The 17,704-nt window shown below is 36.7% G+C and overlaps 1 protein-coding gene across 3 annotated transcripts in view; it reads right to left on the reverse strand.

Moving 5' to 3' along the window:
- Nucleotides 1–17,704, reverse strand: part of LOC110447793 (serine-rich adhesin for platelets-like) — a 43,138-nt gene that overhangs the window by 3,408 nt on the left and 22,026 nt on the right. The window contains exons 6-16 of one of the 3 annotated variants that reach the window (XM_021493708.1): nt 16,768–16,887; nt 16,088–16,378; nt 13,839–13,949; nt 12,184–12,309; nt 9,212–9,409; nt 7,773–7,916; nt 6,609–6,977; nt 4,949–5,104; nt 4,120–4,485; nt 3,075–3,194; nt 1,718–2,569 (exon numbers count right to left, since the gene is read on the reverse strand). In XM_021493708.1, coding sequence (XP_021349383.1) covers nt 1,718–2,569; nt 3,075–3,194; nt 4,120–4,485; nt 4,949–5,104; nt 6,609–6,977; nt 7,773–7,916; nt 9,212–9,409; nt 12,184–12,309; nt 13,839–13,949; nt 16,088–16,378; nt 16,768–16,887 — 2,853 coding nt within the window. The remainder of the gene's footprint in view (nt 1–1,717; nt 2,570–3,074; nt 3,195–4,119; nt 4,486–4,948; nt 5,105–6,608; nt 6,978–7,772; nt 7,917–9,211; nt 9,410–12,183; nt 12,310–13,838; nt 13,950–16,087; nt 16,379–16,767; nt 16,888–17,704) is intronic. The other 2 variants (XM_021493710.1, XM_021493709.1) reach the window with 2 other exon arrangements.

The raw sequence follows: 17,704 nt of genomic DNA on the forward strand, positions 1-17,704 counted from the left end.
GTTATGTCCTATGAATAACATCTACAACAGATTGAGTTAGTAAAAAACTTGGCATACATATTTTTCTATTATGTATGTACATATTTGGCATTTCCAAAAAAGATAAAAATGTTGATTACTAAAAACAGAATAAAAAAATGTAATCGACCGAGTGCTTCTGTTTCGGTCATGATGAAGTCATACTTAAAACATTCATGAAGGATAAAATGTCCATTGTAAGCGACATGAACAATTGTTCATGTATGTTGCATTTGAAAATGACAACAACCAATAAACGGGTAGTTAGATTGGACATTACACTACTAGAAAGGTATATACAACAATGATTTTCCTTTTTTAATCCTGACCTACAAATCTGAGAAAAGTGTAAAAATGACGTTTGTATACACATCCGAATAAATATTATATAAATATCACATTCATGAGAGGGCGATATTGCATATTTTCACCCCAAGGAAGCAGTGTTGACCGAGGCGAAGCCGAGGTCAACAATGCTTTCCGAGGGGTGAAAATATGCTATATCGCCCTCTCATGAATGTGATTTTTATTTTTTTATACCGAGTGTCATGTTTAGGTGTTTCACCACTTCNTTATTTATCTTTCTAGGCATATGCTATGCAAGTTAGGTTTGTGAACCAAATTTTAAATTAATGATAAACTGGTTATTTTGCAGCAAAAAAGGTTAGATACATATATTTTAATTCAAATCCTTCTTGCAGAACAGAGTTGCAGAGAATATTAATCATGATAAAACTTGNGTCACCCTGTCTTCTTTATCTTTGTAAAACGAGCAATTAACATTGAAAATGTTCACATCTTTCTCAACCAATCAGATTACGAGATTTTAACAGAAGGTATAATAAAACAAATTATTCTCCCCATCTCTCTGAGTAATGTTTATTCACGTTGTTAGTTTTCAAGATAATCGTTTAATTAAATTTTATTCTTGCTTTCCAAAATTGGATCCAAACTACTTGTAATGTGACTTTTAATATATGTAAAAAAGATTTTATTTTTGGGAAAATAACACAAAATCAAAATCAGAATAACAGGGCAGAAAATGTCATAATTCTTAATATGAAACACTACATATATTGTCAAAAGTGTTTTTGCAAAGAGCTTTACCTACCTACTCTAATCAGTAAATTAAAAACAGCATACTCTATCGAAAGATACATAGCAAAAATATATGACAGGGAAGCATCTTTTATCAAAGATTTCAGCGCCTTTCATATAGTTTTTAGATAATTAGATATNTCGTTTAATTCTGAGTTCAAAATCGAAAAAGCAATAAGCTTCTTTCAAATGCGGTTCATAGGCAACACGAATGTTTACTGCATTACATACAAATACCCTGAACAGCGTAAGTAACGGTATATGTTATTATCATGTGAAGAAGTCCAAAATCCCACTCGAGCGTACAAAATGGCTTCCGCGTTATTTGTTAACTTCTATTATGTCACATTGTCGTTACCAATTGCTTTCTGTCAATAGTGCTATGACCCACATGCTAGTTCCTTGGTTTATATAATGTCATCGTTGCGCAAATGTTAATTCTCTATATACGTGCGACAAATATATTTGTGAACTAAAATTTACATTACATATTAAACTTGGCCAGTTACTGCAACCGAACAAGGACATCAATGCATATTGGTCGTTATCTCTTTGAAACGGATCGATTGATAAATAAAATAGAATAAATCAGTCAACTTACGTGGTGCTCCTGTGGACACAATACTACTTCCGGTTGTAACGACATAGCCTTTTGTAGACATACCGGATTGTGGTGAGTCGGTTGTACCTACAGTTGGGCCAGTCGATGGAGCTTGTAAATGGCACGAATTACAAGTGTGGCGACAGTTGACGGCCACGGCATTGGAATAACACTGACTTTTAAGCAATGAACAAAGGTCAGCAGATATCGCATCTACACAGCTCCCGACGGTTGGATGTATTGTGACTGGATTAGGAGCGGTAGTTCCAGAAGGAACTGCACTTCCGGGACTTAGTGGATAAGTACTGTGTTTACTAGTAGACGGTTGCCTTGTCGCTAAATCACATGAATTGCACGTGCTGAGACACCTACTTCTGACAGCATAGGAGGAACATTGATCGGACAAGAACTGACAGAAACTTGAATCTGCTTCATCGGTGCATGACGCATTTCCGGTTTGTACTAGCAGCCTCTTTTTCAATCCCTGTTTGTCATCTCCGTGATCAGTGGTACATACCTGGCAAGTCTGTTGGCATCGTTGCGCAACCGCGGGATCGCTACATTGTAGCAATAAATCCATACAATTGTCTTTGTCTTCGTCTTCACACAATGACGGCATCACTGCTGACGTCATTTTGGGTCGTAGGGAGGTTGTGCTCATTTCTGATGAAGGATGAAGTGATATTGTAGATGGCATATCAGTCGTTCCAGAACTGACCGATAGAGTGCCATCTAGTGTACACAATCCACACGTCCGTTTGCACTTGAGCGCCACACTGTAGCTGTCGCACTGATTGGTGAACACGCAGAACTCGGCCGACATCTCGTCACAGCACGTGCCACTACATGGAGCTTGTCAGAAACATAACCAATGATGTTTATCTTTTACAAAGAAAATTGTGCATACTTATTTTGCAGAAAACATTAAGAACACTTCTTTAAAGTCAAATGTATATACCTATTGATCAATCATTAACAATTTCAATAGTGTCAAAAAAGTATTCCTCCGCGACTTTCACTTTTGAAGGTGGCCTTTGACCGTGAATTATATTTCTGTTCTGTAATAAACACTTGCTAGTTCCCTTATTCCACGCGTTAAGCAGTGAGCTAAATGCATTTTGCATTGTCTAGTGTGTAAACCACTTACCGGAGATTCAACATGATTAGGCAGTATGTTGTAAGGTCGCGGATTATTATTTAAATAATTGCGAGATATATTATTAACGATCAATGAAACTATCATTGGTACAGGAGTAATATTATTATACTTTGACGTAACAGGGGTGTATCGTTTTAATGGTCGACAATCGTCGAAGCAAACTCCAATCAATGATTCTCTCCTGATCTACTAACTCACCGCTAGATGGCGCAAACGTAAGTCCATTAGTAGTTGCACCTGGCACAGTGACGCCCCCTGGTGTTACTGTGACGTGTGGCACGGTTCCCGGACTGTACGTAAATGGTTTTTGTGTTGTCACTACAAACAGGGAAAATATTTACACATGTGAGATATGTATTTATACGGCGATGAACTATTTAAAGACATACACAGAACTTGTTTATAAGAATTTCACACTAGGGAAGACAATATACGTTTCTGTTCAGAAAAGATATCTAATTATCCCTTTATCACTGTCAAAAATGTAACTATATGCATTCCTAACATATTTACTGGCATGGCTATAGCTCAAATAACCGTGTCGAAAAAGAAAATCAAACCTTACGGAACCTGCATAAAAATAAGGAAGATAAAAAAGATCAATAAAAAAAGTGAATAACAAAATGAAATGAAAACAAACATTGTTTAAACTACAACATTTATAAACTTTGAATAGTGCCAGACCAGTATGTTAACCCCGGTCAGTCATAATATTGTCGTTGTAACCACTGACACGGTCAATACTAAAATATTGGCCGAATTGTGCAATAGTTGTGTTCAAAACAAAATCAAAGAGACGTTACTCTATGTTCAATCATTATATAGTGGTTTAATGTGTTTCCATTCGGGCAATAAAATAAGAAAGATGTATGATCCAGGTGAACGAAAGTTCTATAGCTTAATGAAAAGTTCTTTATAGATTCATATAAAAGTCTTATTCAGTGCTTTTCTTGCTTTAAATATTGCGCTTAATTATTACTGCGTCCATGAGAATCCCTGAATATCGATTCCTATTACGTATGTTTTGGGCGCGCCAATATACCAATGCGCTAATCAATTAAAACATACGATACAGAGATAAAATTTAAGTGCGCTAAAATGAGAAGGTTTACAATATTTATCTCCATTCCAGCAAAGTTTCCAATAAAACTTAAAGTAATCTCTTTAAATTAAGAACTTTCATTTAATAAGGAACGTTCTTGAAACTTAAGACATTGACTTGTAAATTGTAAAACGACCTTACCGACAGGGATATCCTTGCCACAATATCCACACTTCTTCCTACATTTCATAATGATATCAGGGTTGTAGCATTGTGGTTTGAGATAGTCACAAATCTCATCATTGAATTCGTCAAAACAGTCCGGAGTTTCCGTAGCCGACGGAAGCGTCGAGGAGTCCACCTGTCGTCTTCTTTCAACGGTAGTATTGAATTCATCTCCTGGCATTGGAGTGGTCGTCGTATCAGGTTTGGTTGTTACAGCGCCATCTTGTGTACACATTCCACACGTCCGTTTGCACTTGATTGCCACACTGTAGCTGTCGCACTGATTGGCGAACACGCAGAACTCTGCCGACATCTCGTCACAGCACGTGCCACTACAGGGAGCTGGTAAGGAACATAACCAATGATGCTAGTTTTCAAAGAGAATTGTGAATACAACTTTTCTGAACACTTGGTAAAAGTCAATTTATATACCAATTGATCAATAACTTTTCCTTTCCGACTTTCACTTTTGAAGGTGACCTTTGGCCGTTAATTATATTTCTGTTCTGTAATAAAGACACGCTAGCACCCTTATTCCACGAGTTTAGCAATGAGCTAAATGCATTTTGCATTATCAAGTGTGTAAACCACTTACCGGAGATTCAACATGATTAGGCAGTATTGTGTCAGGTCGCGGATTATTATTTAAATAATTGCGAGATATATTATTCACGATCAATGAAATTGTCATCGAAGCATGAGTTACATAATTACAATTTGACGTAACAGGGGTGTCTCGTTTTAATGGTCAACAATCGTCGAAGCAAACTCCAATCAATGATTCTCTCCTGATCTACCAACTCACCGCTTGATGGCGCAAACGTAAGTCCATTAGTAGTTGCAGCTGGCATAGTGCCGCCCCCTGGTGTTACTGTGACGTGGGGCACAGTGACGCCCCCTGGTGTAACTGTGACGTGTGGCACAGTTCCCGGACTGTACGTAAACGGTTTTTGTGTTGGCACTACGAACAGGTAAAATATTCACACATAGTAGATTATTTATCTAAACACCGATGAAATATTTACAGAGGTACAGAAGACTTACTTGTAAGGATTACACACTAGAGAAGAACATATATGTTTCTGTTCGGAAAATCTTTCTAATAATTCCTATATCTCTGTCAAAAACCGTAACTATATACATTCGTAGCATATTTCCTGCCATGGCTATAGCTCTGATAAATCATATCGAAAAAGAAACTATAACTTGAAAATGATTATAATAGAAAATAAGAAAAAATCCATGACAAAAGGTTGATAACTTAATAAAGTAAAAAAAAGGGGGGGGGGATAGAAAATACAAAAAATGAAAACCTTGATGTTGCCAGACCAATATTTCAACCCTGGTCATTCATTACATTGCTGCTGTAACAAAAGATCTTTAAGTTCTTCATAGATTCCTATATTAGTGATGGTCTTATTTATCGCTTTTCTTGCTTTAAACATAGCGCTAAATTATGACTGATCCAATGGAAGTTTTTATTTAACTTGTTGTACTACATGTTTTGTGGTTGCACCAAAAACCACCAATGTGCTGATAGTTCAATAGTCGATAAAGCGCTAAAATTCGAGTGCGTTTACTGGATTTTCTTACATTCCAGTAATGTTTTCCAATAAGACGATAAGTAAACTTCTTAAATTGTGGAACCTTCATCTAATAACGAACGTTCGTGAAGCTAAAGTCAATGAATTGTTAAATATACCACGACCTTACCGACATGGATCTCTTTGCCACGACCTTACCAACAGGGGTATCCTTGCCACAATATCCACACTTCTACCTACATTTCATGATTATATCTGTGTTGAAGCATTGTGGTTGAAGATAGTCACAAATATATCTTTGCCACCACCTTACCGACAGGGGTATCTTTACCACGATCTTACCGACATGGATATCTTTCCCACGATCTTACCGACGGGGATATCTTTGCCACCAGCTTACCAACAGGGATACCTTTGCCACGATCTTACCGACATGGATATCTTTCCCACGATCTTACCGACGGGGATATCTTTGCCACCAGCTTACCAACAGGGATACCTTTGCCACGATCTTACCGACATGGATATCTTTCCCACGATCTTACCGACGGGGATATCTTTGCCACCAGCTTACCAACAGGGATATCTGTGCCACGATCTTACCGACAGGATATCCTTGCCACGATATTACCGACAGGGCTATCTTTGCCACGACCTTAACGACAGGGATATCTTTGCCACCCCCTTACCGACAGCTGTATCTTTGCCCCGATCTTACCGACAGGGATATCCTTGCCAAGATCTTACCGACAGGGATATCTTTACCGCGACCTTACCGACAGGGATATCCTTGCCACGATCTTACCGACAGGGATATCTTTACCACGATCTTACCGACATGGATATCTTTGCCACGATCTTACCGACAGGGATATCTTTGCCACCAGCTTACCAACAGGGATATCTTTGCCACGATCTTACCGACAGGGATATCCTTGCCACAATATCCACACTTCTTCCTACATTTCATGATTATATCTGGGTTGAAGCATTGTGGTTGAAGATAGTCACAAATCTCATCATTGAATTCGTCAAAACAGTCCGCCGGAGTTTCCGTAGTCGACGGACGAGTTGAGGGGTCCACCTGTCGTCGTCTTGCCATGGTAGTGTTGAAATGATCCCCTGATAATGGAGTGGTCGTTGTATCAGCTTTGGTTGTTTCAGTGCCATCTGGTGTACACAGTCCACACGTTCGTTTGCATTTTAGCGCCACACTGTAGCTGTCACACTGATTGGCGAACACACAGAACTCGGCCGACATTTCGTCACAGCACGCGCCACTACAGGGGGCTGGATATGAGACCGAAATGAACATAAACCGAAAACTTTCAGAACATCTTTTTTCTTCTTTAAGATTGAGCTCCAATATCTCTACTCAATATTATTCAGGGATGTCGGTTTTTTAATTTTACACTCATAGCCTAGCAACTTATAGCATATTTATTGAAGAAATTGGGGATGGAAATAATGTCAGAATAATGTGACCGGGCGGATTGTTATGCTGGATGCCTTTGGCAGGCATTGAATTTCATTGAATAAGCACTATAAAGTTGGCGTATGATCTGCGCTACCACAAGGAGGCATATACACCAACATACCCTGCCTCCAGCACACATTCACACCACACATGGAGACACGTGTCCTTAAATGACCTTAGCTGCTGATAGGACTTTAAACAAAGTAAATTCAAACCAAACCAATCTTTTCGTCAGTGACCGATTTAGTGCGTTTTCATATCTGAGCATGGAAATCTCTCCACATCTAAGCACATCATGGAGAATCTAAGTGCTGAACTTGAAGCAAGTAAATATGTTTTCACTATTAAATTTAATGACGTAATTTTTTCATAACTAAATAAGGTCTTGTTGTAGTGTTCAGAGCTGGTGGGAAAAAAGAACATTTCAGGCATTGTAATTACTTCTTATGGATAGGGTAGGCAATCAGTCTCTCCTCACTGTGCTACTGATACATAACAGTTCAACTTTTCTGAATGGCAAGTCTTTAACGGAGTATCAGGTTAAGAAACTATACAGTTAGCAATAAAATGTCCTCACACGATGATTGTTGCATACTCATCAAACATACCACTGGAAGGTGCAAAGGTCAACCCGTTAGTAGTTGCAAAAGATCCAACGGAAACGCCAGGTACTGTGGCGCCCTCTGGCGGCGGCGTTGCTGTAACATGTGGCACGGTACCAGGGCTGTGTGTTAATGGCTTGGGTGTTGTTACTGAAAAATAATAATAATTTATTCAGAATAATAATGGATTCGCCTATCAAACGAGAAATATTGTAGAACATTATTATGATAAAACAGAAGTGACAAAAAGAAGGGTAACCATTTATTAAAATCAAATTACGACTTATAATGTAAGTGTGATGCAGGTAGTTTATACACTGCAGGTTGACAACGTGCAGACTTTGGGGACACATTGTAATACGAAGTTATGTATGCTGATATGTATCCATCATAAAATGCTTTTACGTTCAATTTGAAGAAACGCTGTTTACTGCTAGCTTTATTCTGCAACCGACCTACCATAGAAAAAATATTTGATCATAGTTATGAGCATGTAATTTGAAGAGCCCATCAGGACAGGTGACCAAGACCTTCGAAAATCTTCAATTTCAGGTATATCAGTTTGGCAGTAGACGCTTACCCTTCCTGAATGTTTGATCCTATTCTTTTATTTCTTTTCAAAGGTATCTGTGTGAATCTTCTCCTTTCTATTTTATTTGTTTTACAATTATCGATTTCGAGTGTGGATTTCACGTTTGTTTACACTCCGGTATTTTCTTGCTTTGTTTATTGTGAATCATATTATTTCAAGGGAAAAAAATCTATATATTTGCTATGGCGACCTGATTGTGTATTGATATTTTTATTGTAATTTAATTTTTCCTGAATCTTATTTGTGATTTTGTGAAGTACCATCCCAATGTTGCGAATTCCGAAAAAATATCTTTCATGCATCGCGACATGGAACCTATTGTTATCTTAAGAATTATCTCTGACTAGTACACGCATTCAAGTGACTTTCATAAAGGAAAAGAGATTTTTTTCCTGAAAATATTTTCTGCGTAAAACGTCATTCTTAGCTTGGCAATACCTTAATTAATACGCTTTAATGTTGAGCGTTCCCGGCAGTTGGGTAGACAACTGGCTCTGCCCCTAGGCTTGGGTATACCGAAGTCCTTAACGTACACTGTTTAGACTTTAGAATAATGGCAACAACTGGTTCATCAGGTGTCAGTTTACATGTGACCGGGCGGAATGTTGAGCTTGGTGCCTTCGACATGGCATTTCAGTGAGATAGCACTATTGTCGGCATCAGATCTGCGCTATCACAAGGAGGTAAATACGCCAACATACCATGACTCAAGCACATAAACACATGCACGCATTATTATTCACATGGAGGCCAGTCATTAAATGACCTTAGCTGTCAAGAAGATGTTAAACCCTAAACAAAAACAAATATATAAACAAACGAAGGATGACAACAACATTTTGACGGTATTTACCAACAGGGATGCCTTGATCACAATAGCCGCATGTCGCTCTGCATTTCTCGATAATATCTGGCTGGTGACATTGTGGCCTAAGGAAATCGCAGATCTCGTCATTGAATTCGTCATGGCAATTTTTGTTTGTTGAAGCTGCGCGTATACCATAAGGTCGTTGCCGGCTCATCCACGATACAATTGACCGTAAACTCCTTCCTGGAAAATTTAGTTTACATCAATGACATCACATAACAGATGCTAAAACTCCACAATACGCTTAAATTTGTGTCCGCTAAAATGAATACTTTTTTATCATTACAGACTTTGGATGCGTTTTTTAAACTTTATTATTTTTATAACTAATAGAACCTATCGCTACTGGTTGTGTAAGGTAGAGAAATCTCAACCCGAGGACTAAGATTTTTTTTATCCAGAACGAGGCTTGCCGAGTTCTGGACAAAAAATCTTAGTCCGAGAGTTGAGATTTCTCTACCTTACACAACCAGTAGCGATTGATTTTTTTTCTCCCATATCTAACAGAATTTTAATATGAAATAAAGGTAAACATGGACCCGAAACACATACAGGCAATTTGTTGATGGATTGTTGACGTGACGTCATTGTATTATTGAAGTGACGTCATGCCATTGTTATGAATAGGGGAATCCCCCCGTCTCAACCCTAGGGCGGAGACAGATAAATCTAGCACCGGCAAAACGGGAGATAAATCTGTCAGGTGTGAGAGAAGATGATATCTATCCTTTCGTGAATGGTTACAATGCTACTTACGTATGCGGTTGACATTTAATGTGTGTATCAGTACACTTGGTATAAGCAAAGATTTTAGCACTAAACAAAGGGCTTATTTTCTATTACGAATCCTTCCACAACTATTTTGTGTTGTATATTTTATTTAGTTAAAAATGCATTGACAAAGAAAGTAGGTTAGAAAAGATGAAGACATAATTACAATGACCTAATCTATAATTGTGTATGTAGTGTTAATAATAATCCAAGTCAATGGGTGGCACTATCTCAACAACGACCATCTGTTATATGTTATATCTTCAATATTTCAATTTGTTTCTCAATAAGTATTTTAATACATATCTAAGCTTCCGGTTTGCTGTTAAGAGGAAGGTAGAACTATGACGGAAAAGGTGGTTGTTTTAATGATACTTCTTCAGTAAATACACTTCTAAACATTTATGTTTTTGTGAGCAAACCTCATCAGATGATAGAAGGAAATGGCAGATTTGTGTTGAGTGCCTTACAAAAATACCACACGACCTTGCTGTAAGGCGTTATGAAATCATGTCAATATTTCACAATATCTCACTCTAAAAATCCCAAAATGTCCTAATGAAATGCAACTCACGTCGTCTTCTTGGTTTAACATTGATCATTATATGGGCCGGATCCTATACACGTGATCAGTCCTCAAAAACTCATGTAGACTGGTAATCCGGTGAATATCGATTTCTAAATATAGCCTATATGGAAATTCTCCGCGACTTGTCGTAGCGCATGCGCAGTTTGACCGGAACGCGATATGTCAGATAAAAACACAAGATGGCTGCAGGCGAACGCTTCGCCTCCGTTACATCCGAAAATTTCCAAAAACTACTCGAAGATCAAGATACCGTTAATACAAAAAGGCCACCGAACACGCAGTGCTTATCCTCCATGCTTATCTTAAGGATATGGACGTCGACTTTGACGATGTCTTCGAAAGCTACGATGCCGAACTGTTGGATTCACCCCTGGCACAGTTTTACAAGGCAGCTCGTTCCAGTAAAGATGATCTATACAAAATGTCTACCATTACGTCTAAATGGCATGGATTGAATGAATATTTGCAGGAATTTGACATCATCAACGGTACATAATTTCCCAAGTTAAAACGAGCGTTCCGTGGAACTGAAAAGACAGGGCCTTGGAGGAATTGATAATTACTACGTGTTATGTATATAGCAAAACAACATACAACTTACAGCATCATATTATACACCAGTTATTGGCTTCTGTGTTATTCGTCAGCACAAAAGGCCATACTTGTATAATGTTTAATGCTAGGAGGCACGGTAGTTCAGTGGTAAGACGCCGGGCTCGCGACCGAAGGGTCGCGCCACGGCACGGCAATGTGTTGTATCTTTGAGCAATATACTTTTATTCCGCTTGTTCCTGTCTACTCAGCTGTAAATGAGTACGTGGTTGGGCAGTGCTAGAATTGTAGAATGCTAGCCGTTAGCGCCGAAATGGCAGCTCCGGCTGTATGCTCCCTAGGGAGTTGAGAAAGATATTGACTGGTTGCAAAGGCCCCATAACCACGGATAATAATTTGCGAACCGCTTTGAGACGACCTACGAACTAGGTTGTGATTAAGCGGTATATTAGAACCTGGAATTATTATTATTATTATTATTTACATTTTGAAGCAACATGTTCCTTATGTAATAACACTCACGTCTTCATGGTTTGGCAATTGAATACCATCTATATTTTACTAGTATTGCCGACTATATACTGATCTGCCGAACTCGTTAAATACGTATTGTATTCAATGGGAAACCATTAAATATTTTTCTCAATATATCAATAATTTTAATTGGCATTGCACATTATTTGTAGAAGAAAAGACCACACATTGTATATAATAATTATCTTGAAATGTTTCACATATTGTATAAGACATTTCATATATTTTACAAGATATCTCGCATGCTTATCTGATATACTGTGTAAGATATCTCATTTTTGACGATGACTAGTTTATAATAAAAACATAAACACAGATATCATTGAACAATTGCATTATACTCTATGCAGCATGAGCTAAAAACCATAAAAATAATAGATATTTTTAAAAAATGACTTTAATATTTTACCTTCAATATTACTAGAACTGTAAATATGGCAGTTTAATGTACAGCAGCTGAAAATAATATGTGTTGATTGTTTTGCCAAACGTCAATGCCGGTTTACATTACCTCCATGTGAACATCCCTTCTCGTCCGAGCCGTCCGAACAGTCCTCCACAGCGTCACACCTCCAGCTCGTGGGAACACACGACCCTGTCTGACACTGGAACTCGTTCGTACCGCACGTATGACTTTCTGTGGTGACAGAATAACATTAATGCAGAGGTATAATATTTTAATTTCTAATAAAATTGGACTCAATGCAAACTACCTAATGTTATCTGTTTCATTCGCCTATGAAATTGACCAGATTAACATTGCCTGTGCGTATGAATACGCGTATATTGTTTTTATTTAACTTAAGAATTCATCAACAGACATCCTGTGCGTATGAATACGTGTCAGCATTTGGTTTTTAAACTTATGAATTCGACAATAAAAAATAAATATGACACTTTAAATATGTTTTTGTGTTTTGTTACTTGATAATTTGGCTGTAATGAACTATCCGTATACCATCATGTTGTATGATGGTCCTTCGATAACGGACTATATTTTTTACATTACGTCAGTACTAAGGTTTGCAAAAGCTCAAGAATCTGGGACAAAATATCAGAGTGGACTTTTACAGGTTCAAATCACGGCAAAAATACATATTGATTGAAATATAAGGATAGGTCCATTTCATGGGATGATGAATGGAGTTGGTCTCGAAACAAATTTATTGAACTACGAAAGCAGTTAATGTTGAACATGTTTCGAGATCAACTCAATTAATCATTCACGAATAAGCATAAACAAGTCTTAAAAACAGAGAATTGCTGATTTGTGATTGACACGGCAGGCACATGATAAAAAAGCAAAACGAACCAAAACATTTCTCAGTAATAATTACCCTTTTTCTACTAAGTGAATTCTATTTTTTGCATCATTAACTGTGTGTATTAAACAGAGTAGATCGGGATAATTTGATCATATAGCCCAATCAAAACGATAGTTTATTAAAGGCCAAACGTACAGTACAGGATTGCATTGGGGTTAAGCACATACAGTGCCGGTCGTCTTTTTGTATTAGAAGCTGTACAATTGTATATGCATCAACTTTTGCAATGAATTCACCAACATGGGTAATTTTAACAGTTCTTTATTCAATAATCAAACATATTTTCAACAGGCAAATATCTTTCATAGGGTGGAGAAAAACAAACTAAGATCTTCTATAAATTCAAATACGTGTAATTGGTAGCAACTTCTAAACAAAATGTTTTGCATAATTGATTATAATTATTTTGCCAACATGATACGACATTGGGTTGACTTCCTGAAGTGTTAATAATTGAAGTCCATTGCGGAATGGTATACGTCATATGGTGGTTTTTTTTACAAGATGTTATATCATACGAAACAAGCAAATCGTATACCAATGGTTTCAACACTGAAAATAAAAATTCGGAGTCGACTGAACAAGACAAAAACAGAAACAAAACAACCAAAAACAAAGGTATAGATGACAAGATACCTCACAATTGAATGACCACATACTTACCTTCACTCAATTTCAGGGATTCATTTTAGATATACACCAATGACTTGTTATTTTATGGTCAAAATGACACATCTACTTCGACCATTCTTATAGATAAAACCGGAATTAGAGCTGACTGACATTTTTGTATTTAATTTATAAATAGTAGGAACTGCGCATGTACTATGTGACGTCATACCACAGCTAGATTCGTCACTTCCGTCAGAGCAATCTTTGACACCGTCGCAGTGAAAAGTTTCTGGTAGACAATGTCCGTTACCGCAGAGGAACCCCCGGCACGTCGCTGGCTCTAGAAAGAATAAAACATTAACCGAATGCACACATTCTAAAGACACCAAAGGAGGCGTTTCACTTAAGCATTAAACTGTTTTTGTATGGTATTTATGAGCTATTTGAATGACACAGCTGTAGCGCGCATTATGTTGTTTGCTTGCAAAGCTGTGTCATTCACGTAGATCATAAATACCATACAAAAACAGTTCAATACTTATATTTACGTTTTCTCTGCGTCTTATGTTCTTTTTTAACTTATAATTTATATTTAAAATTAAAAATGTCCGTCTTATCGACAGTCCGCACAATTTCGTTCAATAGTTTGAACAGCGTATTGTCGCGTGCTGATTGGCAAACAAAGTAGTACTTTGAAATTGTAACAATCACTTCAATTTTATTCCACAATTAAGTATCAATACAATTGCGTATGATTTGTCTATAGGGTGATTTGAATTTATCAATAGAACTCTGAGCTGAAAGTTAGATTTAAAATTGTTTCGAGTTTTCCCCGGAACAAATTTCGCGCATGGACAAATACAGTGAACACCGTAAATCCGACCTTGCCCTCCACGAAGGAGTTATTTTTGGAAGTTAATTCGAACTTTTCTCTTTGCTCATTTTGTGAAGAATCCAGGCGTGAATTTATTTGTTTGATTGTATGGAACTGACAACAGTCGGTAGATTCTATAACAGCGTCGTTATTTGAAATGTCGTCAGAAACTGAGGAACCATGGATGCGAGACGCGTGAAACTGATAGCGTTTGAAGTGAGTGATCTTGCGACGGAGCACAGGTTCGTTACACATGTCTGAAATGTTTGTGTGTGCTGTGACTCATATCAGTAGGTCTGTAACATATGTGTCAGTAGGTCTATAGAATATGTGTATTTTAGACATTTGTAACGAATCCCTGTTGATCACTGCAGTGTAACAGGATATTTCTGATAAATTGCATGAGCGTTAAAATAGTTTCCATTGCCGGCATTGGTGATTTCAACCGATGTGCATTTTGTAAGATATTGCAGACCTTGGTCTTGTTTTCGTTGTAATAAAAGTGTTTTTTTTTATTTTTTATTTTGCCCATAAATTTACAATGACATTGTCAAATCTCACAATGCCCAGCGATATTTCAGCAACCGTCATGTTTATTTATATTGGATATTGTAGTTCCGGTCAGTGTTGTATTAATACGCTAAGAATTGTGTCTCGTGATGCATAGTAATTAAAGTCCCATCAACGACACATCTTTCAAAGAGGCTATATAGTGGCAATGCCATGCAAATGTAAATATACTGCTCTAAACAATCAACTGAATGCATGTTCGAACGTCACAAATAAAAATAAAAACCAACATACACGATTGTATATTCCGTTCAATGGGACGATTCATTATGTTAACACTTTACTCAATCTCTAATTTGAAATCACAAGTAACACTCTTATTATGGAAAAGTAATACAATTATGTGGTTTTATGCACCTTTCCCTTTTGCTTCGACAATATTTTAGAACACTCTGGATTTCCAAAGTGTCGACCCAAAGCATCGAAGATGCTAGAAGGACGAAACAGCTGTAACGTGCAGTGCATCTCATTTTGGTATACTGTATCTATTATCTATTATCTATTATAAAATTTGCAAAGATCAATCTTTATTCTTTCAGCACAAAATGTCAAATGCAACAGGAATATAAATTACAAAGAAGTTAGAGTTATGTCCCTTCTATTGTTTTCAAGGGGAGTAACTCGACTGGTGTTACATTGGAAACAATTTTTCATTGGAAAAAAATCGTTCTTGGCAAGTTTATAATGCAATGGGCATTCTCTGAAAATTTTATGTTTTTGAACAAGATCGTTGATATGGTATTGTTATATTTTTTTTATTTTTTTTTATTGAATACAGAATTTGTCTTGTTTTGAGGATATATTTTGTTACAAAATGAATAGTCATCTGCAATCAGAAGACAGTGTGCTGCACGTCACAATTATTATGACGTCACGAATACCACACCAGACCTCTGACTGTATAACTGTTAGGTTAAGGTAATATGTTTAGAATAAGAATATAACCACACCGTTTTATGTAGAAATGAATATATAGTTAACTAGTTATCGGCATGCATAGAGATATTTGAAATTCAACCAAATATTTCACTTACCCTTCGTACTATGAAGCAGAGATACAGTCTGGGTATCTGTTGAATTAAAACCACATAAATTACAAGTTTTCCGACACAGTTTTAAAGCAGTTTCTGTATCATTACAAATGCCTATGGATGACATCAATGTATCACACGTGGTATTCGAATCGACGCAATCACTTGGTGACGTCATTCCTACATGAGATGATGACGTCATCACGGGTAATGTCGTCATCGAAACTGTTGATCTAGACGTTGGTGCATGAGTTGAATGCGGGTCGATCAAAGGTTGAATTGTTTTGATATTTGCTGAAAAAGATACGTTATGACATTTAAACTTGAAAAATATGAATAAATAATATGTATAAAATAACAAAACATATGAAAAAATGATTTAAAAAATGTAAAACCAATAAAGTACTTTCGTGTTTCGAACACATTGATAAGTTAATCTAAATCCAAGCTTGAATTTTTTTCTAATTAATTTACAAATAAAAATGATTTTTAAAAAATGTTTGATCAACGCATCGTCGATTGATTTTTTTTTTAATATTAAAACAAAAGCATCTTTGCACGATTAAACAACACTCTAAATATACGATAATGCAATGTATATATATATACAAAAATCTATTCATCAAGTCTATTTTTACAATTACAATACAATAGCATGGACATTTATTATTGAGAGAGCTTACACGTGCAAGCTTTTTCGTCACTGCCGTCAACACAATCTTCAACCGAATCGCAACGCCACTGTGAGGGGATACACGACCCCGTACCGCACAGGAACTCATTCTGTTCACAAGCATGATGATCTGACAATTAAAACAGAAAAAAAATCTGAAACTGAAGGTTTGAGATCAGTGCGAGTTTGCAGTGAAATGTACATGGATTACATTACTGTGTGTGTTTACGCTAATGGAATACGTCGTTTTCAAAACATTTTCTCTCTCCGCATTTGCAGGCGAGAACTAGATGTTCCCTTACTCATTCACCCCTGAAGTCACATTTGAACTTCTCCAATTCAAAGTTTGGAATAGTTCATTGCAAAATTTCAGGGGTGACTGAGTTGAGAAACATGTGAAAGTCGGCAAATTCCTTCCAATCTACCAATCTTACACTACGATGAATCTATATTACTTGTGCTTTAACATTTTTTTCTTTTTTTTTTAATTTTCTTTTTATTCAGATTTTTTTGCAATATATGGTATAGTTACATTCAAACAATTCATATTATATATTCATACCTCACACGACTCATATATACTCTTACTTACATCAGTTGATATATTAGACACAGGTACATGTAATGATACCCATGTACACATATATTGCCTTTATGAGAACAGAGAGAGAGAGAGAGAATAGAAAAGAAGAAGAGGGAAAAAAATAGCAATGAAAAACGGAGAAAGTCAACAGAAACAGGAAGAAAAGGAGAAACTGGTTTTTGCACTGCAGCTCAATAATAAACAAACTTTATGTTTATAATAAGATTATAAGATAATCTTCTGTATTAATTGTAAGTAGGGTGCTTTCGGCTTTAAACTGCAAGTAAATACAGCCATATAAATTTACCAAAAAAAAAGTGGCTGAGAAATGAGGGTAATACTCAGGACAAAATATATCTATATC

This window comes from Mizuhopecten yessoensis, unplaced genomic scaffold (genome assembly GCF_002113885.1).
Source record: "Mizuhopecten yessoensis strain PY_sf001 unplaced genomic scaffold, ASM211388v2 scaffold3621, whole genome shotgun sequence".
Classification (NCBI taxonomy): domain Eukaryota; kingdom Metazoa; phylum Mollusca; class Bivalvia; order Pectinida; family Pectinidae; genus Mizuhopecten; species Mizuhopecten yessoensis.